The 27,533-nt window shown below is 17.5% G+C and overlaps 4 protein-coding genes across 4 annotated transcripts; 2 read left to right on the top strand and 2 right to left on the bottom strand.

The window, feature by feature from the left end:
- Window positions 1-173: 173 nt before the first annotated feature.
- On the bottom strand, window positions 174-1,217 carry PGAL8A_00124800 (iron transporter, putative; the record flags this gene model as incomplete). Its single annotated transcript, XM_028674764.1, has 2 exons — window positions 174-296; window positions 516-1,217. The coding sequence occupies 2 exons, from the start codon at window positions 1,215-1,217 to the stop codon at window positions 174-176; spliced, it is 825 nt and encodes a 274-aa protein (XP_028526363.1).
- A 1,335-nt stretch (window positions 1,218-2,552) lies between these two features.
- Window positions 2,553-7,324, top strand: PGAL8A_00124700 (conserved Plasmodium protein, unknown function; the record flags this gene model as incomplete). Its single annotated transcript, XM_028674763.1, has 2 exons — window positions 2,553-3,367; window positions 3,586-7,324. 2 exons carry the CDS (start codon window positions 2,553-2,555, stop codon window positions 7,322-7,324), a joined length of 4,554 nt encoding a protein of 1,517 aa, XP_028526362.1.
- A 1,316-nt stretch (window positions 7,325-8,640) lies between these two features.
- Window positions 8,641-22,042, top strand: PGAL8A_00124600 (conserved Plasmodium protein, unknown function; the record flags this gene model as incomplete). The annotated part of the gene is given in 5 exon segments (XM_028674762.1): window positions 8,641-19,971; window positions 19,974-21,410; window positions 21,498-21,612; window positions 21,787-21,866; window positions 21,998-22,042. Coding segments are annotated over 5 exon segments (13,008 nt in total).
- A 62-nt stretch (window positions 22,043-22,104) lies between these two features.
- Window positions 22,105-27,379, bottom strand: PGAL8A_00124500 (phospholipid-transporting ATPase, putative; the record flags this gene model as incomplete). The annotated part of the gene is made up of 7 exons (XM_028674761.1): window positions 22,105-22,230; window positions 22,348-22,435; window positions 22,537-22,661; window positions 22,798-22,980; window positions 23,057-23,410; window positions 23,490-23,792; window positions 23,930-27,379. 7 exons carry the CDS (start codon window positions 27,377-27,379, stop codon window positions 22,105-22,107), a joined length of 4,629 nt encoding a protein of 1,542 aa, XP_028526360.1.
- Between the last annotated feature and the right edge of the window lie 154 nt (window positions 27,380-27,533).

Genomic DNA, 27,533 nt, shown 5'->3' with positions numbered 1-27,533 from the left:
AAAAAAAAAAAATGGTAAAACGAAAAAGCAAACGAAAAATTAAAATGAAAAAAAAAAAGTAAAATTAGTTTATTAAAAATATATATATATTTTTGCTTAATAGAATAAAAAAAAAAAAAAAAAAAAAAAAAATTATACATATAATAAATAATTATATATATAATGTAATTCTTTTATACATCAGCGATATTATTTTTAAGTAAAATTCCAAGTAAAAACGGAACAATTCCAGCAATGATTCCATTCAAAAGCATACAAAAAGCACATTTAAGAGGTTTTTGATTCGTAAATTGTGACTATAAATTGAAAAATATATATATATATATGTAAATATGTATGTTATTTGCAAATATATTTATTATAAGCTCAAATTTTCTAATATATAAGTCATAAAAAAATAATGTAAACTTACAATGTGTTACAATATCATATATTTAAAAAATGAGTGACAAAAAAAGAAATTAATTGAAAAATATATATATATATATATATATATATAAAATGTAAGTTAATACCTTAAATAATCCCAAAATAAATAAAGTTATTAATGTTGATATAAAAACAACTAAAAATGAAGTATTATAATCTGTATATTCAAAAAATACTATATAAGCTACAAAAGAAGATAAAGGAATTAATCCAAATACACAAAAACTTAAAAACATAATAATTCCCTTTTTCATAGATTCATTTTTATCTTCATTAGTAATAATAAGACCTAATTCTTCTGACATCATATGTTCAAGAAAAAAATTTTTATTTCTAAAAGCTATTTCTACTAAATTTCTTGCATCCTCACTATCAAATTTATATTTATTCATATAAATATCAATCATTTCTTGTTTTTCTTCTGATGGACAATTTTCTATTTCCCATTCTTCTCGTTTTTTTTCAGCTAGCATAAAATCTCTTTGAGCTGATGAACTTGTATATTCGCTAAACCCCATGGAAATCGCATTAGCAAATAAATTTCCGATACCTATAATTATGACTTGTGTAGGTGTAATTTTTGCTCCTACACATCCTGAAACTATGGCGAACATTGTTATAATTCCATCTAAACTACCAAATATTATTGTTTTTAAATTATCCCTATCAAGATTATGATCTTCTCCATGTTTATCTAAGTTATGATAAAAATCATGTGCTTCTTTTGATTTTTCTACGTCTTCATTATAAAAAGCTTTTTGTGCTTCTAATGTTTTTTTGCTTACCATAATTTTACAAAAAAATAAAAAAGTAAATTTAAAAAAAAAAAAAAAAAAAAGAAGGTATACGTCACTTTTAATAAAATATATAAATATTTATTTGCATATATTACATATAAAAATTATATTAAAAAATTATTTTATTTTTTAATAGATAAAAAAAAATTTACAAAAAAAAGAATTGAAAATTTTGTAATAAACATTATAGAATAAAAAAAAATGCTCGGACTAAGGGTCATTATATATAGCATGCTTCAATTTAAGTAAAATCCTTTTTGGATTTTAAAACTTTATAATTTAAAAAATAGATATAACAAGAAATATAAAACATAAATGATAATTTCAACATTAAATGTATATCTTCTATTCATAAAGAAATTTTTTATACTCAAGTTATTTTAAAGAATATTATAATAAATAAAGAAACATTATAGTATCATATTCAAATAATGACAAAAAGTACCAATTATTTACTCCATTGCTCAATTTAGTTATATTTATTCTAATATAAAGAAAATATTACTTTCATTTTAGGTAATTTTTTTTGTTAAATAGAAGAATATATATATATATATAAATAATTTTAAATTCTGATAAATACTTATTTTAATAATATTTAATGAAGTTTTTTTTTATTTTATTTTATTTTATTTTATTTTTTATTTTTTTTTTTTTTTTTGTTTATTTATTTTATAAATTATAAATTTCACTTTTTTTTTTATATCCTGTATTAATTTCTATATTTTAGCATGTTTCAACCTGTTTCAATTTATAATACGTCCTTTCTTTTTATTTATTTAACGCATATATATTAAAATTTATTTATTTTTAATGTTATATATATTTTCTTCTACTAATGTTATTTTTTTCTTTTTTTTAATATTCCCCTTTGTACCATTTAATTTTCTTTACATAAACAGAAAGAAAAAATTATAACCTTTTTTTCCATTTATAAATAATAACATTTTTTTAATTATAAGTTTATTTCTTCTTTAATTTTGTTTTTTTTTTTTTTTTAAGAAATTACTTTTAGTTTGATATAAAAAGAAATTTTAACTTATAAATATTTGTATGAATGAAATTTTTGCAAATTTTAAAAAATACGTAACACTTACAGTATAAATTAAAATGGCTAATCATATTTATTTATATTAAGAATATATATAGGAGGTTTATTTTATATGTCATTTTTCCAAATAGTAGGAAAGTCTAATTAAATTATTTAAATTTTAATAACATATATCTAATAAAAATTTATTGATAAATGTAGAATATTGTAATTTAATTATATAATAATAAAATATTTGCAATAATTAAACTGGAAACAGTAAATGTTTACAACAAATGGAATTATTTAAAAAAGAAAATGAATTTACAAAAAATAATTATAATGAAAAGAATAAAATTGAGAAATTAGAAGAAATAAATGATCACACTAATAATAATAAGAATAATAAAATTAGTTTAAATAACAATAGTAATTGTATAGATGATAAAAATAATTTTAATAATAATAACTTAGATGAAAATGATAAAAATAATTTTAATGATAATAACTTAGATGAAAATGATAAAAATAATTTTAATAATAATAACTTAGATGAAAATGATAAAAATAATTTTAATAATAATAACTTAGATGAAAATGATAAAAATAATTTTAATAATAATAACTTAGGTGAAAATGATAAAAATAATTTTAATGATAATAACTTAGATGAAAATAATAGTAAATTAAATGATAGTAATAATAATCTTATTAATGAAACCTATAATTCAAGTGAAGATGATAACAAGTTAATTGAAAATGATAAAAGAAAAATTATAATATTTTCATCTATTCTAAGATATAAAAGATACTTGACAAAAAAAGGAAATACTTATTTTGATTTTAATCAAACTAATTTAGAATTAAATGAAAAAGAAATGTTAGTACAAAGTAGTAATTTTTATCATTTATTTGATCTAAGATCTTTGTTTTTTCCTCATATTTATTTAAATATTAACTCACATATGAATATAAATATTTCTGATTATTTAAACTACATAAAAAATCAACAAAATGAAGGTATTAAAAATGAAGAAAATAAAGACTTAAATTATTTTTCAAAACAAGAATTCATTTTAGAATCTATTGAACAAGTGGAACACATAGAAATGTAAGTAAAGAAAATATATAGAATGATATCAAATTAAAATGAACTAATAATAAATAAAGAGAACTAAAATAAAATAAATTTAATTAAAAATGAAATAGTATGAAGCTAAAATATGATAATTATAAAGTTATCTTCATTTTATATAATTTAATTTTTCATTTTAATAATATTTTTAAACTTTATTATTTTTTTTTTTTTTTTTTTTTACGCAGCTTTAGAAAAGTAAAGATAATAAAAAAATTATTTTTAATATTAAACGAGAATGTTTCCCAAAAATTTAAAAACTATATTGATAACTTACCATATATCAATTCAAATGATTATATTTTTGTTCAGACTAATCGTAAAAATGATATATTATTTGGATATATTAAAAGTAACAAATTTAATTTATTTTTTGAGATTTTAAATTTTAAAAAAATGTTTTTTCAGTATTATAAGGATAATATAAAAATAGATATATATGATATAAACTCAATAAATAATTATGAAGATTATTTTGAAAATATCAATGGAATTATATTTTTAAAAGAACAGAATATATTTGTAAAAAAGGATTTATTTGAAAATATTAATTTTTATTCTAAATATTATTATGATTATTATTTTTCTAAAAATTCAATTGTTGAATATGATTATTCAAATAAAAAAAAAAAATTTCTTTTGGTTTTTAATTTATGTGTAAATTATGTTAAGAATAACTTATTTATAATTGTTATTTATAATGATAATAATTGCAATAATAATTCAAACGATAATAATTCTAAATTTTTATATTATGAAGAACTAGATCTGTATAATAAGCAATTTAATTTAAATAATATAGATAAAAATTTATTTAAAACAAATTCCTTTTTTATAGATAATTTATATCATAGATTAAAAAGTAAACTATTATGTTCTTTTTCTTTTAAACATATACTTTTAAATGATTATTTAACAAGTATTAATATTTCAAAAATAAAAAAGAATAAATTTTATAAAAATTTTTATACATTTAATATTTTTTGTTTATCAAATGAAGGTATAGTTTATATATTTTTTTGTAATTTATTAATATTAAATATTTTTTATGAAAACAAATTCGAATTAATTGTAAAAAAGTATTTTTGCTTTCAATTAAATAAGGAAAGTTTATATAGAAAAATAAGAGTAGTAAATTGTAACTCAAAGTATTTGTATTCTTTATGTACCCATAGTAATTTTCCATACAAAAAATTTCATGATTTTGTTAATGAAAACGTGTTATCCAAAAATTTAAATGATACATTAAGAAATACAGAAAGAGAAAGTATAATACATTGTGATGATGATTCAAATAAAATTGAAAATATTTTTACAAATAGTTTTTCAACTTACGAAAAAAGTGATAATGAAAATGTAATTAATAATAATGATCTTGATTATAAAATAAATAATAGTCATTCTAATATAGATTGTTATATAAATAAAAAAGAGTATTCTAATTATACTGGTATGACAGAGTATAAATATACTTTTCTTATAATTACATGTAAATATGATTTTTCTATAGTAACATTAAGAAGAAGAAAAAAAAATTTTAATATGGAACTTATTAATTATTCTTGTACAAATAGCAAAAATTCTAATAATGTTATATGTGATATAATAGTTAATAAATGTAATTTTGAAAAATATAATGAAAATAAAAAAAAAAATAAAAGTTTTATTATATTTGAAATAATATGTTTTTATCAAAATGGTTTTATGAAAAAATACAGTTATGTATGTTCCTTAAAAAATAAAAATTTTGAATTTTTCCTAATGGAAAATGAGAAAATGAAGAATGGAATTATTTCAAAAAAAATTTTTTTTAAGCCAGTTCTTTTTCCTTTTAATGAAGAAGTATTAAAAAAAAAAAAAAAATGTAATGACATAATTTTAAATAATGTACATTTGAGTCACTTTAAAAATTTCATATATATATACTTTCAAGAAAAGCAATATGAAAGCATTAGTTTAACAATTAATAATCAATGTTTAATTATTAGCTATATTAAAACGATAAGTAAACTTTTTAAAAAAATATACACTTTACTAAATAAAAAGAATGAAAAAGAAAATATCAATTCAAATGTGAATAATAAAAAAAAAGAAAATTTTGAGAGTTATCTTAGTATTAATAAAAATAATAATTTTCTAGACAAAAATAATGAAATGAATTATTATAATGATAAAATAAATTCTTTTTTAGATGAAGTTAATAAATCAAGTGAATTTTATGATAAAAATATAAAAAACTATTTAAACTGCAATTTATTCACTCAAAGAGAACACAAGACATTTTTTTTGGAGTATAAATATATTATATTTGGTTTTTATGATATACATCTAATAAATGAAAAAAATAACAAAAATATAAATGAAATGAAAACAAAAGTGAATAAAAAAAATTCAGTGAGCTCTTGTGACATACATAGTCACTTTAATTTTTTAAATATTATAAAAAGTTACATTAATTATGATAATATTAAAAAAAGCATTCATAATTTAACTAATGAAAACAAAAAAATAAAAATGAATTTTTATTACTTTCTTTTAATTTTAAATTATTTTCAAAATAATTATATATCTGAATATAATTCTTTTTTTCACCTAGCATACAACGAATTATATCAAAAAGTAAATTTCACTTATAAAAGAAAAATATATTCCAAATTATTTTTTGAAAACTTTGAATTAATAGATATAAAAAAATATGGTGGTATTTTATTGTCATTTTTATTTCACATGTATAATTTCTGTTTGAAACAAAATGGGCTCAGTAATGATGATTTCAATTCTCATATTACTTTTTTTTTAATAAATAAAAAAACAAAAAAAAATAAAAAAAAATTTAGATATATTTACAAAATGGATGAAAATAAAAATACTAAGTCATATGAAAATTTAAATAAGGATGAAACTAAAGCCATACAAAGTTTAAGTGAAGAATATAAGAAAGATAATTTTGATAATATAAAAAATAACATAACTAAAAAAAATACCGAATTTGATGATAAAAAAATGTTAATGAATGAGAACAAAAAGGTTATAATTAATTTTTTAACTTTAAAAAAGTGTCTATATTATATAAATAAAATTAAAAAATATATGAGTTACATATTAAACACAGAAGTAAGTGATTGCAATACTCAGTTTGATATTTGTATAAATATATATATTTGTCAAATATTTTATATTATTTTAAATACATTGCGAATAAACAACACAAATATTTTTGTTAATTTAAATTATAACATAAAGAAAAACAATTTAGATTATTTTTATATATTAATTTTAATTAATTTCTATAGCTTATTTTATCTTCTTATCTCTCCTGAAAATATATTAAAAGAAAATATTGAAAATGAAAAAAAAGTGGATAATGAAGAAAATAAAATAAATAAAGATATGGATATATTAAATTTTTTTAACAACATTTATGTAGAATATAAAAATAAAAACATAGAAAAAACAAATTCTTCAAATATAGAAAATATTAGCATTACTTCGGAAAGTTTTGAAAAATATTTAGCTTTAACTTATGAAATTATAAAAGAAAAAACAAACAAAATAAATGTAGATAATTATATTGTTGAAAAATTATTATTTAAAATAAATTGTTTTTTTTGTAATAAGATATGTATATCTAACCTATATAATAATTATTATATATGTGAAAATAATCATATATTCAATAAATGTATGATAACTTTTTGTTGTATTTATAAAAATAATCTAATATTACCTACTATTTTCATTTTAAATGATTTCAATAAAAAATTATTTGATAACTTTAATGCTCCTTTAAACTTTAATTTATTGATTCAAGTAGATTATATTTATTTTTGTTCATTCTGTTATTATTTTATTTCAACTAAAAATACTTTTTTTGAAAAAAATTTTCTTTTTAATCAATGCCCTTTTTGTAATCATGAGCTAAATATTTTATAAATATTATCATTTTTGTATTATTTTTTTTTTTTCTATATGTTTATTATTTTATTGACAATAATTAGACTTTTTTTTTTTTTTTTTTAACTTAATTCTTTTGAAGTACTACATACTTTTAAAAAATTTTTAATTTTGTAGAATAATTTTTAATGTTTTTTAAATATCAAGGAAAATATTTTAAATAATTTCTTATATATAAAGAATTCTCAAATTATTTTAAGTAATCAATAAACTCATAACCTTTTTTTTTTTTTTTTTTTCCATGGAACATATCTTTTTAATACATAATGTTAAATTTTTCTAATAATTTAAAAATATATATATTCAAATTTAACTGAAACTCAAAATATATATAATATGTGGTATAGCTTTTTAAGGTTTTCAATAATGGTTTTATTAATTAAAATAGATTAAAATATTTTAAAGTTATTATATATATCATTTTTTTTCTTTTTTTTTATAAATTAATATATTAAATATTTCATTAATCATTTATTCACAGTAGCATTTATATAGTAACATATGTATAATGTGTCGAATAAGTTAAACAAAAGCATTTATTTTTTTCAAAGTATATTAAAATAATAACTATATTTTTCTTTCCCTTTTTTAATAGTTTTACTTTTTCTCTAAAAAGAATACATTTGTTTAAAAAAAAAAAAAAAAAAAAATTTTTTTAATTTTTTTAACTGTTAATTTAAAATAAAATAATTTTGAACGGCTGATGTAAAAAGCAAGAAAAACATACTCTATATATTTTTATATATTTGTTCTTTGTGTAATATGGAAAAAAAAAAAAAAAAAAAAAAAATTAAACATAATTATATGGTTGTGTTATTTGTTTATGTTTTTATGAAAATTTTAAATATATCATAAAATAAGATAATAACATATTTTTTTTTTTTTTGTTTCATGTAATAAAAAATACATAAAAAAAAAAAAAAATATTGTGTTCTTTTTTTTTCTCTCCTTTTTAATTTAGTATTATATATTTTATACATTTTAAGTAATTAAATCTATATTTTTATTTGTTAAAATTTAAATATATAAATATTTTTAATATATAAATAAAATAAAAAAAAATAAATAAAAAATAATAAATAAGAGTAAAATAAAAACAATTTACTAAAGGAATAAAAAATTGAAATAAGGAAATTTTTTTCTTGTAAGAAAATACAATATATATATATATATATATATATATATATATATATATATTTATAAAATAAAAAAATGATTATGCCTGTATATGAAAGAAAAAAAAAAATTATGTATATTTAAAAAAAAAAAAAAAATGACAAAGTAAAATAAATAAAATGGATAAAACACAATGTGTTGTATGTGGAAACACCAGCTTTAGAATTGAGGAAGGACAATATGTTTGCAACGAATGCAATTATGTAAGTGAAATTGTAGTTGAACAGTTTGATGAAGCTTACGATTTACAGTCAGTTAATGATGATTTAAATAATCAATTTCTTGAAAAAGATATTTATAATATTATAAAAAAATTATATAAAGATGATAATTTAAGTAATAATATAGCAAAATATGTCTTTAAAGAAAATGATGAATTTTTTATAAATTTTCAAAAAATTTTAATAAATTTTATACACACATTTATTACAGTACACTCATTACCACCAATTATATATGACGAAATTAAAAAAATATGGTTTTACATATTGGAATTAAATATAAAAAATTTGAACATTTATATGCCATTTGGGGGAATGAAAGATTCCTTGAGATATGTATACGAAGTAATAAAAGATAAAAAAATAGTAGAAGTTTTAGAAAATATGAAAAATGATAATAATATTAATGAAGAATTAAAAAATGTAGCATATAAAATGGGTTTAAGCAAAATTTCCTATTTTTTTACCTTACAAAAAAAATATTTACATAAAACATTTAAAATGACCGAATTTTATCCTAAGAAAAGTGAAATAAATAAACAATTCAATATTAGATTATTAAATTTATATAGAAAAACTTCATTGTTGGATAGTGAAAAGAAGAATAGACAAGATTTTATACGATTTAATGAACTGATTAATAGTATAAAACAGTCAAAAACAAAAAACGAAATTAATAGTAATAATACAAATGATTTTTTTGATATAGATTATAATGAAGAAGATATTTTAAACTATGAAATAAATTCAAATTATGAAAATAATTCAGAAATATTAGATTTTATATCAATGGAGAATTTGGATATACCTAATTTTGAGATAGATAAAAAAGACAATATATATGAGAAGGAAAATAATTTAAACAATGAAAATAAATCAAATAATTATCTGAATGTTAATAATAATATTATGAAAAATGACAGTTTTTTAGATGCTGAACGTGTTTATCACTTTTATTCTTCATACTTAATTAATAAATTTTTACTTTCAAGAAATTTATCCAAACCAATTGTTAAAAATATATCATGTTATTTCATGAATAGATCAACTAATTACAATGAACTTATTGGTTTAATTTATGAACATGATTTTTTATATTACCTACATGAAGAATTAAAAAAAAAATGTGATATTGAGTTTTTATCATATTATGATATTCTGCAGGTATTTAAAGGAAACTATGATCATTTGTTATATTCATCATTATATGAAGAAAATTCAGATATTTATAATAATAGTAATCTTGAAAATAATTCAAACAGTAATAATAATGATCATAAAAATAACATTTCATTAAGTAGCAAAAATGAAGAGAAATCATTTATAAACAATAATGAATTTACAACAAATAATTTAGAACTTGAAAAAAATATAGAAATAAGTGATTTTCAGTATACAACAGAATTAAAAATAAAAAATGAAATGGATGATAATTATGATATAAATAGTTTAGAATATGATAATAAACATAAAATAGACGAATCATTTGAAGAAAAAATTGAAATTAATAATTTTGAATATGACGATGATTTTAAAATAAAAAAAGAATTAGATGATATTTATGAAATAAATAGTTTACAATATGATAATGAATATAAACAAGATATGATTGAATTTGGTGGAAATATAGAAGCAAGTGAATTAGAATATAATAATGAATTAAAAATAAGTAATCAAAAAGAAAATGAAGAAACTAATTTTAAAGAAAAGAAAGTTTTATGTGATGATAGCAATGCTATTCAGGATGTCTTAAGAACATACAAAAATTATATTGAATTAAACAAAGAAGTATGTAAAAAAGATTTATCAAATTCGTCAGTAATAGCTGTAAGTTCATCTTCCGATAATGAGAATGAAAATAAAAATATGGAGGAAAAAACATTTCATAAATCAATTACAAATTATAATTCAATAGATAAAAAACTGTCATATCAAAATGAAAATTTATCGGAATATATGAATGATATGATTGATAACAAAATAATTTATGACGATAACTATATTTGTGATAGCTTTAGTTGTAGCAAAAATGTTAAAGAAAATACTTACGTTGATAATGAAAATGATTCCACTATACATATTTTTGAAGATAATAATAGAAAAGAACTTAAATATGAAAAAAATTCTAATAATGTTTTAAGTATTACTTCTAGTGACAATATCAGAAGGAATTTAAATAATAATGATAATGGTGATAATAATAACATAAATAATAATTTAAGTAATAATACAATTGGTGATAACTTAAATAGTAACATAAAATTTGATATATATAAGAAATTAGAATATATAAATAAAATAAAAAAAAAAAATAAATATAAAATTGAAAGGAATTATTATGATAATGGATTAAAAAATAAAAAAGAAAACTTAAACAGTATATATTCACTTGCAAAACAATGTATATTTAAAAATATTAATGAACAAAATTCACACGTGAATGTTTATATTCCTGAAAAGTATCTAATTGATTCTTTTGTATTTGATGATATTTATAAAAAGGTTCTATATATTTCGAATCTCAAAAGATTTAGAACATTATCAATAAAACATATTTATAAGGAATATATAGAATTTTTTTTTAAAGATTATAAATATTATTTAATAGATAGTGAAACTTATAAATTTTGTTTTAATTTTACTTTTGATTTACTATTTTATATACTTTATTATTGCTTAAAAAGATTAAATATATATTGTTTGCCTCATAATATGAAAAATTATATTAATTCTGATAATTTTAATTTATATAAAATTTTTAATAATGTTTCAGAATCCTTCTTTAAATTATTTAAAGAGCAAACAATTTTTAATTTTCCCTTGAAGAATTCTCATTTTTCTGAACTTAAAAAATATTTTTTTATAAGAAATTTAAAAAGTAGCATACCATTTATTTGCATTCATAATTATGAACACAACAGCAAATATTTTATGGAAGAAACAGATAACCAAAATAATGATTACATTTATAAAGAAATTTATCATAAAAAATTAAAGTTACATTTTTCTAAAATGAAAAATTTAAATTTTCTTGTAAATAGAAAGTGGTTAAAAGATTTAGAAAATTTTAATGGATATTTAATAATAAACATGTATTCTTTAATTAATGATTTAATCTTTAAATTTCAACTTCCGAATGCAATTCAAACATATTCTATTAAACTTTTAAATTTAGTTATATTTAAATATAGATTTTCACAGTTTCTTTATAATGTATATAGTAATAAATACGATGATTTACATATTGAATTAAATAATTTTTATAATTACAAAAAAATATATAAGGACTGTTTTACATTTTTCGGTGGAAAATATAGAGGAGTTCCTTTAATAAATGATATAAACAAATATATTCTATATTTAATGAGAAAAGAATATTATATAAAAAAAAAATTTATTGAAACAAAAAAATATTTAATGCCTGATAAAGTAAATGTTAATTATAAGGTTTATAATAAAATTAACTACTTTTATAGACAAAAATTTTTTTACACTTTTTATAATATTCCTTCTAGTTTATATTTTTCTAAAAAGCATTTTTATAATATAGCTGCTGGTTGTGTTATAATTGCTTGTAAGTTGTATTATCCTATGTTTTCTAATGATTTTTTTTGTTACGAAAATATGTTTGTAAAAAACAAATATGAAAGTTATCATTTGAATAATCATTATAAATGTCATATTCAAAATAACTTCAATTTCTATAATAAAGATATTATTCATAAATGTGTTCAAATAAAGAAAATAACACAGGAAAAAAACAACAAAAAAAAGAAACTAAAAAAGCATAAAAAAGAATTTCTTAATAGAAATAAGAAAGAAATAGTAATAAATGAAAATAAAGATAAAAATGACACTTGTGATAATTTACTGAAGAGCAAAATAAAGTATATTTTAGAAGCAGCAATTACAAGAAAAAAAAAGAAAAAAATTGATAATGAAAAAAGGATATGTAAATTAAGAAATATTAAAAAAAAAAGAAAATTTTTAAATGTATGGGATCAAAAATATTCCTCAAGTAAATATATAAAGACCAAAAAATTAAAATGTAGTAATTTTAATGAAGACAATAACAATAATGAAAATTATGTAACAAATGAATTCAATTTTGATAAAATTTTTGAAATAGAAAATAACACTTTGGAAACTAGTGATAAATATGTTGATATAGAAAATAAAAAACTCGAAGTAGAAGATAAACAAATTAATATAAATGAAGAAGATAATTATACGAATATAACTAACCTTAATGAAAATTATAATCAATCAGAAAAAAAAAATGGCAATGAAAATGATAAAATAGATTCAAATATAAGAGAAATAATTTTAAACACAAATGTAAATTACATATGCGATCAGTCAAATGAAATATACATGAATAAAAATATAGAAATTGAATCACTAAATGAAAGAAACTTAAGTGATTATTATAATGATATCTTAAATGGAAATAAAAATGAAAGTTATTTTGACAATTATTTACATAAAAGCTCAAAATATTATGAAGAAAATTTAGTTTTTGATTTCTTAAATAATGACTTTTGTGATGACTATATTTATAATTGTTTAATTATTGAGGATTATGACTTTGAAAATGCTATTAAAATGAAGTCAATTAAAAAAGAAGTAAAAAAACAAAAAAAAAAAAAAATTAATAAAATAGTAGTAAAAGAAATCCATTTTAAATCATTAAAATACAACAATAATTATTATTTTGTTCCATCTTTAAATATTTTAAGGTTATTTTTTAATTGTAGAAAACATCTTTGCTGTGAATCGTATAAAAAGTTAATTGAAAAAAATGAAAATGATGTAAAAAATGAAGATGAGGAAAATTTTTTTAGGAAATTTATATATCAAAAAGTGTGTGCAGACAAAAGTAAAAATGAATACAGTTCTGATGATTATGAAGATGAAAACAAGACATATGTCTTACCTATTAATAAAGGATTAAGAACGAGTTTTAGAAATGATGAAGAAAAAAAAATGAAAATAATTTTTATTAAGCAAAATCCATTTTGTTGCAAAGATTTATTATATGATTACAGCAGTAATATTTTGATTACTACTACTAATAATAATACAGAGAAATTTAAAAATATATTGGAAACATTTTTTTTAAATAGTTACCCTCACCATTTAAGTTATTTTAATTTTAATTTAAATATTTTGATGTATTATAATTTTATTGAACTATTATTGAATGATAACAATAGCTTATTAGCTCATTTATCAAACAAAATAAATTCACATTGTAATGTTACTTCTAAATCTATGATCATGAATAAAATGATCAGGAATAAAGCTAGATATGTAATGAAGTTTTTATATATAACCGAAACAAAAAAAAAAACAATTAATAATAATTCTATTTTAAATGAAGAAAATAACAACGATAAATACAAGAAAAAGAATGTTAGGAAAAAAAAGAACAAAAAGTTAAATAATGTTAGTGATAACGTTTATACAGATAAACAAAAAGAATCAAATAACATAGAAGAAAATATGTTAGTTAATTTTAATGACGATCTTATTGTTGAATTTATTAAAACAATCGATAATTATGAAAACGATAAAATTTTGTATAAGTTACTAAATAATACCTCTGATGACAGTGAAAATGAAAAAATTTTAAAAAATAAGTCAGAAAAAATTTGGTATGTTAATTTTATTTATTCTAAAAATTATGAAACTGCATTTTTTACGTACATTTTATATGAATATTATTATATAGTTCAATATTATTATCATTATACTCATCTAGTTGACATATTAAATGATTTGATTAAACATTCATGGAATTTATATCAACTACTTTTTTTTTATTATCAATTAAATTATGATATTTACATATATTTTAAATGCTTAACTCAACTATTAAATATGTTTGAATATTTTTTTGTTATGATAAAAGATAAAGAGCATATCAATGCAAATAATTTTAATTGCTTTTACAGAAATAGATATATAAAAAGAAAAAAAAAGATTCTGTATAAAATAAAAATCTTTTATTTTATTTTTCAAATTTTGTATAGTATAAATGGAGCTAAATATAAAACAAATCGTAATTTATATTTCTATATGTGTAAATGTTTTGTAAATACAGAATCAGTTATTTTTCATAGAAAATATTTCACGAAAATTCCTTTTAAAAAGTATTTTTTGGAGATGAATTTCCATTTAAAAAATATTATTAAAAAGGGTCATGTATACTTAAAAAATATATTAGAAAATACATTTAATATAAATACAATGAAAAGAATTATTACTTCTAAAATGAAGCATATATCTAAAAAATTAGGTAACTTAATTAAAAGAACATACGTTAATAATGATTATATTCATAGTTATGTATTATCATTTAGACGTAATATGATGTTTCATATAATTATCTTGAACGTTAATTTTTTTTTAATTAATTTTAAAGGAACCATAAAATTAGTTGAACAAAATTATTCTACCTTCATAGAGAATTATTATAGAAAATTTTATCATTGGGATGAAAAAAATTCTAATAACAATGTTATTGTTCTTTCAATGGATAAAGTAAAAAAAAAAAAAAAATCTTTGTTACATTTTTCAAAGAACTTAAATGAAAAATTATATAATAGGAATATAACTAATAAAGTAAGTGGAGAGATTTCTAATTATCATGCAAATATTTATTCCTTTTTTATGAAAACTCAAAAGTATAAAATTTTAAAAAAAAAAGCATTTGCTGATTTGTATTTTGAAAGTGTAAATTTTAATAGCAATAAGAATAATAATATTGAAAAATCTAACAATAAATACTTAAAACGATGTAATTGTAGCTATTGTCTGTTAAATTTTTTTCAAATAATAAAAAACAATGAAAATAATCTTATGAAAAAAAAACAATTTAATAAAAATGTCAAATTTCTAGAAAATGTGAATACAAAAAATTATGTAAAATTTAAAAGTCAAAATTCAGAAAAAAAAAAATATAGAAATATTGATATGATTTCACTATTTCATATATATATAAATATTATTTTTGAACTAAATAAGACAAAAAAAAAATTACCATATTTATTTAATTACAATTTTATTTTGTCCAACTTGATAAATAAAAGTAAAAGCAATTTTTTATGCCTTAATAAATCAGATATTATTAACGACTGTATAAAAAATATATTTAAACAAAATTATGAGATTCTACATAATACATATTTAACTAAAATTTTAAAATGTGAAAGTACATTAAATATTAAAAAACAATTAAACAATAAACATCTGAATAATTTTTTTAGTAATTTTAATATATTCAAAAATGATTATTACAAAATAGATCCTAAAATCATAAAATGTTTTCTAATTGGCTTTTTAAAATTTTTTAGGAAATTTAATAGAATAATAAGAAATCCAAATATTATATTTTTTTTATATTATTGGAGATCTTGTAGCGATTTAATAAATAAAAATAAATTTCCGATTAATAATTTTTTCGTAGATCAAGAATTAGCAGAAAACATATTTTACTCTTTTTTTTTGTATTTTTCTAAAATAAAATGTGCAAAAAATGAATTAATTAAAAATAGAATTAGTATAATAAACTATAACAAATTATTTAAGTATATATTAAACATAGAAAACATTTTGATAAAAAATAAGGATAATATAGTAGTGCCAAATAATGATATATATGACAAGCTATTTTATAAAAATCAAAAATATTCGAATAATAAATATTCTTTAAATAAAAAAAAAGAAAATACAACTAAATTAAGTTTAAAATCTAGATTAACTTCCCTCATTCAAAATATAAACTTTTCTTCATATATTATAAAAAATATAAAAATTTTAGATATATATAAATCCTTTATGAAGTTAATAAATAATTTAAAAGATAAAGAATATAAAATTGATTTCAATAAAATAATATATTTTCATTCAAATGATGATATTTATATGAACAATATATATGAAAAGATGGAAAAAAATATAGTAAATAAAGAAAAAGAAAAAAATAGAATAAATAAAAAAAAAAAACATAGTTTAAATTTTTATAAAAGTATTTCTAATTCTATTATGATAGATAATTTTATTAATAACAGTAAACAATTTTTTTTAGTTAAAAAAATGAAATTTCTTGAACAAATAAATAATGAATGTTATAAAAGAGATATTACTATGAAGGACAACGATTCATTTATATATAACGAGGATAAAGGAATCTCGAAAACACTATCTAAAAAAAATACGTTGAAATATATTCTTGTAAGATTTTTTAAAAGAAATGTATTTGATGAATTTAGAAAAAACAAAAAGGAAGGAGATTATGATAATTTTAATTTTAATATTTTTTACGAAGATGATCATATACATTATATAATTTTAAAAAATTATTTAAATAGTTTAACACATTTTATTGAACCGATAGATTGCATTAGCATTTTTAATACAAAAATATATAAAAAATTAAATCATTTGTTTTCTAATATTCCTATAAACTTTAAAACATATTCTTACTTAAAACAAAATTTTAATAAGACATTATTTGAGTCAATTGAAAAAATTGATTCTTTAAATATAAAAGAAGATATACTTTTGAATAACAAAAAAGATATAAATTTAATAAATAATGAAATATATATAAATGATGAGGAAGGTGAAGAATTTGCATATATTTCTACAGACCTAGATTCTTATAAAAGTGATACTGTTTATTATATTAATTTAAACAAGATGAAATACGCAGATTACAAAAAACATGTAAAAAAAAATAAAAATCTTTTAAAAATGGCTACAAAGGAAAAACCATATTGTAAATTGAATAAATGTTTTTCTTCTGTTATTCAAACAAATAATAATGTTCCACTTTTTCATGATTGTTACAAAATATATACAAATATTTTTCGTAGATTAAATGATTACTTTGAGAATTCTACATATCTATTAAAAATTTTAGACGAAAATATTTTTGAATGGCATAATAATTTAAACATGTATGATACATTCTTATTTCTTCATAATAAATGCTATAATTTCAGAAAAACTGTAAAACAAAGAAGTGTTACGATAAATACAGATGAAAATGATTTAAAATTTGAAAATCATTTTAAAAATAAAAACTGTATGAATAAAAATAATATAAATGACACATATAAAAATATGAAGATGAAAACTTCAAATATGTATAATGAAAATAGTTCTTCATCTAATGAAACAAAAAAAAAAAGTAAAAATGAAAATAAAAAGGAAATAAAAATATTCAATAATTTTGACTCATATGTGATGAGAAATATATGTAATAAAAATGATATTTGTACAAAAAAAAACTTTAATTTTAAAACTACAAAAAGAAAAATTAAAGAGCCATATGTATGTATATATAATGATTCAAGTTATTTCAATGTTACTAACACATGTGTCAAAGCAGAAATAAATAAAAACAATAAATATGAAGAATTATTAATTAATTATAATTTGAATAAAAATGTTCATTTTGAATTTAATTCAAGTTTAAATTGTTTTATTTTGAGATTAAAAAATGATTATATAAAAAAAAAAAATAGAATTTTATTTTCCAAAATAAAAAAGAATCAAATATATAAATTAAAATTTATTCAGAATTTTACCTATACAAAGAAATATACCTATTTTATTTTTTCTTGTTTTATTTATTCAAAGTTTTTAATAATTAGAATGATGTATTTGTTTTCCCTAAAATATTTTCCTTCTTTATTTCTTAAAACAGCTAATTATTTAAATTATTTAAAATTGGATGAAAAATTTTTAGAACTCTTGTATTGTGATGATTATGAAATTCTTCATTCTATTTTCTATAATTTTACATCTCAAAAAAATTATAAGACAATATTTGATATATTAAGATTTAAAGGTTATCATATAAATCCTTTTTCTTTATTAGGTAGTCTTTGTTATATAAAAGAAATTAAAATTATATGCAAATGTTTTAAATTGCGAAATGTAAATTATTTCAATACCCTACATAGTGTGATATCTATAGATAGTGTCAAAAATGAAGTAGATCTTATTAATTTCGAAAATTTTATTTATAAACAGGAAATGAATAAAAAAGTTTCCAGTGAATTCAATGAGCTATCCAAAAAGGAGAAAGAAGATAATGATAAAGAAAGTTGTTTAAACAAAGTAAATTTAAAAAAAAAAAATAGAAAAAATGATTTGAAATTATATTCTGATGATTTATTATATAACAATATATTACTAGTAGAATTTACAGATAATTTAGAATATAATATTGATAATAATAGTATAAAAGAGTTTTTTAAGAGAAATTATAATGAGGATGATCATTTTAATGAAATTAAAAATTTTGAAAGTAATGTAGATAAGATGGAAATTTCCAAAAAATTTGATATAAACAATTATTTCAGAGAGGAAAGCGAAGATAAGGATAAAATATTAGAATATGAAGAATTTGAAATAGAAGAAAACCAAATAAATAATGATGAAATAAATGAGAGAAAAAAAACTCCGCGTTTAATTATACCTCCAACTTTACCAAATATATCTTGTGTATTATTAGCTGAAAAAAAAAAAAAAAAAGAGAAAGAAAGAAATAATATTTATATAAATAAAAGTAATGAAGAAAAAGTAGAAGAAGAAAAAATTACGGAACTTCATCAATATGTCATGCCAAAAAATGAAACAAATGCCTTTAATGTGATAGAATTATATGAAAAAAAAAGAAAAGCATCTAATTTAAATAATAAAAACATAAAACATAAAAAACGTAATATTCAGTATACTGAAAATGATTCAAATTATAATGAAATAAGTATGAATAATAATATTTTAAATAATAAAAAAAATGAGAAATGGGATAGTGAATATTTAAATATAAGGAATAATCAAATGGATAATAATTGCAACATTAATATTAGTAATATTAATAATAATATTTTTATCAACATAAATGAAAACGATAGGGACAGTAATAATAATAATAGTAATAATAACAATAATAATAATGATATGAATATAAATAATAATGATATGAATATAAATAATAATGATATGAATATAAATAATAATGATATGAATATAAATAATGATGATATAAATATAAATAATAATGATATGAATAATAATGACAATAATATATTGGTTAATAGAATAGATAACAATATAGACATTAAATTAAATTTTTCTTATGTAGAAAAAGGAAATCAAATAAATGAGAAAAAAGAATCATATATAACTTCAAATAAAAATTTTACAGAAAAAAGAAAAAAAAAAAAAAAAAAAAAAAAAAAAAAGAGAATAGTAATAAGATATATTATGAATGCCTTATGGAAAATTCAAATGAGCAAAAGATAAGAGAGCATTCGAAACCATCAGAAACAATTAATTTATATAATATTATTATAAAATTTTTAAATGATAGAGTTTTGTTAAAAAATGATTCTATAACTTATGAAAAATATAGAAAAAAAAATATAATAGAATTTAACCATATTATGTATAAAGAATTCACATTACATACTAATTATTATTCCGAATCCTTCAATAAAAGTATATTAAATGAATTTATTTCTCTTTTTTATGATAATAACTTTAAAAATAATTATTTAAAACATAAAAAAAAATATATTAATAAAATAAAAAAAAATAATTATAAAAAAGATGCTCCAAAAAAAAAGTATAAAAAAATTGACTATAATAATATAAGTTTAGACATAAACAACAACATAGTAAATTCATCATATGAATTTAATGAATATTCTTATTTAAATGATGATAAATTATCTTCTCCAAAAAATGTAGATAAGTTAGAGAAAGAAAAAAAAGATACCATAAAGTTTCAAAGTGAAGATGAAAATGAACGCGAAAATAATAGAGAAAATAAAATAAATAAAAAAGATATACAAAAAAAAGAAAAAATAAATATAAATATGTCAATTGCAAATAACTTTTTATCATATGATGAAGGCAAAAAATATAGTGATAAAGAAGAATATACTTTAAACAAGGAGTGTGATAATTCTTCTTGTTGTACTTCTGATTATTGTAGTAGTGAATTCAGTGATGAGTATAAAAATGAGGGTGAATATATAACTTGTTCTTTTTTTTTACATAAACCTATATATATTTTTGATGAAAGGAAGGAAAGAAAAGAAATTAAACAAAAAGAACATAATGAAAAAAAAAATTATAACAATTTTAATAATATTAATAAAAAAGATGGCAGAATGAAAGATAGTATTTTTTCTCATAATAGAGACATATTTGAAAATTATTTTTCTAAAAGTAGTAAAAAACTTCGAAATATTTATAAAAAGTTAATTAAAAAAATAGAAAATGATAAGTCTATAAAAAAAACGTGTTATAAATTGTATGACAAAAAAAACAGCTTTTTAATGAGGGATTACAAGTGTTCAAAACATAAAAACATATGGAAAAATTTTACAAAAAAATATGTAAAAAAAAAAAAAAATATAAACAATTTATTCAATGGAGATTCGTTTATTATAAATAGCATTTCAAATGATATCCATACTTATGATAACGAAATTAAGAATATAGTAAGAATATATAAAAATCAAAAAATGCTTATAAAAATTATGAAACAGAAGCAAATATCACAAAAATATAAAAATACTTTTCCATGGATTGGTGACAACATCTATATTTCTCCTAATAATGTTGATAAATTTATTATAGTAATGTCTTATTTTTTGAAACTTTTAATAACAAAAATTTCTCTTTTTATTATTTTATTATTTATTTATTTCTTTTTCTATTATTAGGCGGGATATAGCTCTGTTTTATTTCATCAAAATACTTCCTATTTGAAAAATTTTAATCATCATGCAGCAAGTGTTAATATACCTTTAAATTTTATGATTGAATCAAGACGTTTAGGTAATATACGAAATAAAATAATTTAATAAAAATTGTAGTATATTTAATTTTTTTTTTTTTTTTTTTTTTGAAATAAAAGAAAAAAATTTTTTTAAATAATTTTTATAAAGATAAAATATTTAAAAAATTTTTTTCATATATTCATTTTAATATTTTATTTTCCTTTTTTATCAGATTGCTTAAGTGTTATGTTAAGTTTATTGATAAAAGTTTTTAGTTCATATATAGATTGTACATCACATGATCTAATTACAGTAAAATCCTTTTATTATATTTTCATAATTTTTTCAATATTTAATTTTTACATAATTATAGATATATATATAATTTCACAAAAAATTTACATAATTAGTACTACTACTATTTATTTTATTTTATTTCGTAGGCTTGTAGAGAAATTGAGAAATCCTTTAAATTTTTTGTTGAATAATTACTTGATTTAATTGTTTAAAATTTAATTAATTTTGTTTTTGTTATTTTTGTATATCTGTTTTATGCAAGTTTAAAAAACTGAGAAGGAGTTATAATATTTTTTATTTTTTTAATAATATAAAAAGGCAACCAAGCAAAAAGAACAATTAAAATCACTTTATACCAAAATATAACGGACATAATTTGCTAAAAAAAAAAAAAAAAAAAAAAAATAAATATTACAAATTATTATATATATATATAAATAATAGTTTTAACTTATTTTTTAATATTAAGTATTATATATAATTTATTAAGTTTTACCATGATATCAAAATAATTTCTTAGTATAAACATAGAAAAAATATAAACTATAAAAGAGCATATATTGGCGGATATCATTAATGGATGCCTATAAAGTAAAATTAAAATTAAATATATATGTATATATATTGTTCATTTTTAGCAAAATATTTAACAAAAATATTAGTGATTATAGATATGTAATATAACCAAGATTCTACTTCTAAATGTATATTCATTATTTCTAAAACAATTAAAGATGAAAAAGATATATTTATGAGGTTATTATAATTATCATTAAATAACTTTAAGGCTCCTAACATAACAACAGTCCCCTATAATAAAAATATTAAATTTCAATTAATATAAATATATAATATATAATATATATATATATATATAATATATATATATATATATATATATATATATATATATATATATAAATTTATGTTTGATTAAAAGTAATACTTGAAAAATAGATATCCAAACAATAATAAAAAAGGATTTCAAATCTAATTTCCTTTTATGTTTTTTATTTTTATATATTTCAGGATATAAATATATTAAATTTTTTTTTATTTTTATATCTAGTAATAATGATAAAAATGGTGCTGTTGTATAATATGTTGTATAACCAATTTGCAACCAACCCTATAAAAACGATATATAAAGTATTAACTTTTTTTTTTTTTTTTTTTTTATTTCATTTTAATTAAAATAATTTTACTTGAAAAATAGAAACAGGTATACAGAAAAAAATATAACTATAAATGAATTGCAAATAAGTTAAAATAAATCCTCTGTGGATCAAAAAAGAGCACAAAGATGATGTTTGTAAAAAAGTATTATTTCCATAATAAAGAATTAATTTTTTTATATTTTTAAACTTTGAAACAATAATATCACTATCATGAACTACTTGTTTTCCTTCTCTTCCCAAAACTCCAATCCCTATATCGGCTGATTGAATCATAGCAACATCATTACCTCCATCACCTATACATAATACTTTTTTTTTTTTAATAGTTTTTATTAAAACAGCAATTTCTTTTTTTTCTATAGGACTACATCTACAACAAACCTTTAAAAAGAACAAAAAAAAAAAAAAAAAATTAGCTATTTCTTTTTTTTTTTTCTAATTTTTTTAATAATTTTATTACCACCGCGCGAGCGTTAACTGCAAAATCTACAAAAGCATTAGGAATGTATTTGATACAGTTTTGTATAATAATGTTATCAAAAAACAAAACATATGATTCTATATTACTTAAAATTGAATTAAATTCTCTTATTAAACTTGCAGTACTATTTATATTTTCATGTCTAAAAATATAAATGTTATTTTTCTTTTTTTTTATATTAGCATTTTTACAAATACATATAGCAGTTTCAATTTTATCTCCTGTTAAAACCCATACTTTTATCCCACTATTGTAAAGCATTTCAATAGTTTTTCCAACTCCCTATAAAAAAAAAAAAAAAAAAAAATTAAAAAATACATTATTTTATTTCAACTTTTTATATATGAATGTATCACATGTGCATATAAATGAATCTTTTTTTTATTCTATGAAGTTATAATTCCTATTTTGTTTTTTACTTTTTGTAATTTATCTTCAACTCCTGTTATAGCTAAAACTTTAATATTTTGTTCTACACATTCTAATACATTCTCCATTTTTCCTTTAATATCTTTATTCTTATTATATAAATTAAAAAAATTTTGAAAAAATTGTTCTTCTATATTTAAAATGCCATGAACTAAAACTCTTAAACCTAAATTTGATAAATGATCACTTTCTTCATAAATAAACGTTTTATATTTTTCATGACATTTCCTAATTAAAATATTATCTGCACCTTTAATGAAGAAATATATTTTTCTATTTTTCAAATTTCTTACAAATATACTCATTCTCTTGGTTTCTGATGAGAAAGGAATGTGCAATAATATTTCATATTCTAATATAACATTTTTATATTTAATTTCTATTTTATTGGCTGTTTTTTTTTTTAAAATAAATCCACAGTTAGTTGCATATTTTAAAAATGCTAATTCATCTGGTGAAGAGCATTGATAACTTACATCTGAATGGGAGAAATTTTCTGAATTTTCAGAAATATTTGATGGAAAATTATTATTTTTATCTCCAAATGCATTACTTCTTAAAGTTTTTTCCTTTTTGCTCATTTTCACCTCATTTTTATTTTTCCGATTAACCTTTAATATATAATAAAGATTTTTTTGAAGATCTTTATCTTTTTTTTCTTTTTTTCTTTTTAATTCCTCTTTCTCTTTATTGTTACTTTCTTTTGTTAATGTTCTTATATTATTGCATATAAGAAATGACAGAAAAGTTTGAAAGACTTTATGTCTTTTTAAATATTCTATATCATCAATATTATCATCATAATAATCTATAAAATCAGTTTTATATTTTAAAAATTCATCAACCATTTTTTCTACTTTTTTTTTTTTATTAAGTTTAGTAGCAATGTTATTACTTAGTGTATCTTTCCTTTTTGGTACATTAGTTTGATTTAATTCATAATTTTGTTTTAAATATTTTAAATTTGAATCTCGGTAATTAATATATGAGTAATTTTCTCTATTATATTCAGAATAATTTTCGTTTTCTATATCTCCAATATTATTTTTATTAATTTTCTTACTTAAATGAGATAATTTTGCAATATCATTTTGATTTTTATCCTTTAATTCATAATTAAAAGAAATAAGTTCCTTATTTTTATAATTTTTATTTCGATTATCATATTTTGAATAATTTGATGATAAATGTAATGCTGAATCATCGATATCTTCTTCATTATGAAGAACATCTAAATTATATGAGAGAATATTTTTTGTGTAGCTTTCTTTTGTTTTGTTATCTATGCTATCATGTGACATATTTTTATCATTTTCTGCATATATAACATCAATTCCTGTATGTATGACTTTTAATATCATAACATTTTCCGTTAATGTTCCGGTTTTATCAGTAAAAATATAATCAATATCACCAAAGTTTTCAATTATAGCATTATTTTTTATAATCGTAGTTTCTATTTCTTTATCTTTTTGAATTAATAAAGTATAATAAATTTTTGCTATATTTAAATTAACACTTAAAGATATCGGGATAACTGATGAAAATAATAAAACAAAACGAATAAAATTTAAGTACCATAAATTATTTAATTTAATAGAACACATATACATAGAAAATATAGCTAATATAATAAAAAGGCAAAAAGTTATCAAATTTAATTTTTTATCAATCGTTCCTCTTTTAATTTTGCTAATTTGAGTACTCATATTTACTCTTGTATCACTTCCTGTATATATAACTAAACATATAACATCAGAACTAGTTATAACTGAATTGAATAATATAAAATTATCATAATTTAATTTTTTTCTATAATTTATATTATAAAAATTGAAATTGTCTTTACTATTATAAACAGTACGTATATTCCTTTGATTTTCATAGTTACTATTTTTTTCTTTATTTTCTGTATTAAAACATTCTAGATTTATATTTTTATCAACTTCATTTGCTACATCTGAAAACACTACCATTTCTTTATTTTTTTTTTCTTTTTTATTATAAATATAATCTATATCGTTTTCTCTTGTTTCTTCTAAATCAATGTACCCCTTTTCTAGCATTTGTTTTTTTTCATTATCCATTTCTTTACCTTCTTCATATTCATATAAATTATCTTCGTCATAATCATAATCTTCTTCATTTTCATATTCTTCGTCTTCGTCTTTGTCTTCTTCATCTTCTTCTTCTTCTTCTTCATCTTCTATTAAATCAAAAGAGTAATTTAATGTTTGATTATTATTTACATTATCACCATCGTTTTCAATAGTTTTAAATTTACCATATGGGTTATATTTAAATACAACATATGAACCTTCAATATTATAAATATCATTTTTTGGTTGTTCTAAAATAAATAATATATCAACAGAAAAAAAATCTTTTAATTTTTTAAAATTTTGAAATATACTAATAGGGTATTTAATTTTCCAATCTGTTTCTCCATCAATTTTGTCTGTTTTCACATAGGTATAATTTTCTGTTTCATTTGAAGATTTGCTATTATTTTTCTTATTTGAATTTTTGTTTGATTTTTTTTTTCTCTTCTGTTTTTTTTTAATCTGAAAATTATTATTAAATTTTACATTATTAATATCATTTTTATTGATAGACTCATTTTCATCATTTAAAAAATATGCATTTTGTTTTATTTCTTTTTGAGATTTTTCATTTTCACTAAATAATAGATTATTACTATTTTCACTGTAATTATTATTTGTCTCATTATATCTTTCATCAATTAATTCATTATCAATATTTTTATTAAAATGGTAATAGTTTTTATTAATTTTGTTATATACATTGGTGTTTTTATTTAATTTTATGTTACAAAATGATTTTTTTTCTTCGTTTTTAAATGTATATTCTTCATTCTTATTTAAGTTCTTTAATAAAATACAATCAGCAGGAACTCTTTGTTTTGATTTAATTAAGATTATATCACCAACTTTTATATCTTTTGAATATATTTTCTCCAAATTCCCGTTTTGAACCAATGTATAATAAATTTCATTATTATTTTCTAAATCTTTTATAAATCTTTTAAAGTCATCTACGACCTCATTTATTAAACTGATGAAAATAATAAATATAAGTGGTGCAACAAATGTAAATACATAACCTGTATTAAAAATTGGTATTATTTGTAAAAGAGAAACACATAAATAAAACAAATTTAAAAAGTCCGAGAATTGATAAAACAAAAATAAAGGAATAAAAGTTAAAATGGAATATTTTGTACTTCTTATTTTATTATCACAAAAAAAATTCGGAAGAGTTCTTCCATTTATATTTACATATCTTTCTCTTTTTTTATTTTTTTTATTATAAATATGACTAAAAAGTTTGTAAAATATATATGATAAATAATAACTAATTTTTCCTCTTTTTCTATTCAAAATAAAACGTAGTTTTCTTAATTCTTCATCATCAACCATTTTTTTTTTCCTTTTTTTTTAATCTAATATATTTTTTAATTATTTATTTACTTTTTTTTTTTTTTTCTAACAGAAAATATATTTATATGAGAAAAAAAAAAAAAAAAATCATATATAAATATATATATATATATATATATATATATATATATTT

This window comes from Plasmodium gallinaceum (assembly GCF_900005855.1).
Source record: "Plasmodium gallinaceum strain 8A genome assembly, contig: PGAL8A_v1_64, whole genome shotgun sequence".
Taxonomy (NCBI): Eukaryota; Apicomplexa; class Aconoidasida; order Haemosporida; family Plasmodiidae; genus Plasmodium; species Plasmodium gallinaceum.
The sequence above is the reverse complement of the archived record's forward strand: the minus strand, read 5'-3'. Positions and strand labels throughout refer to the sequence as shown.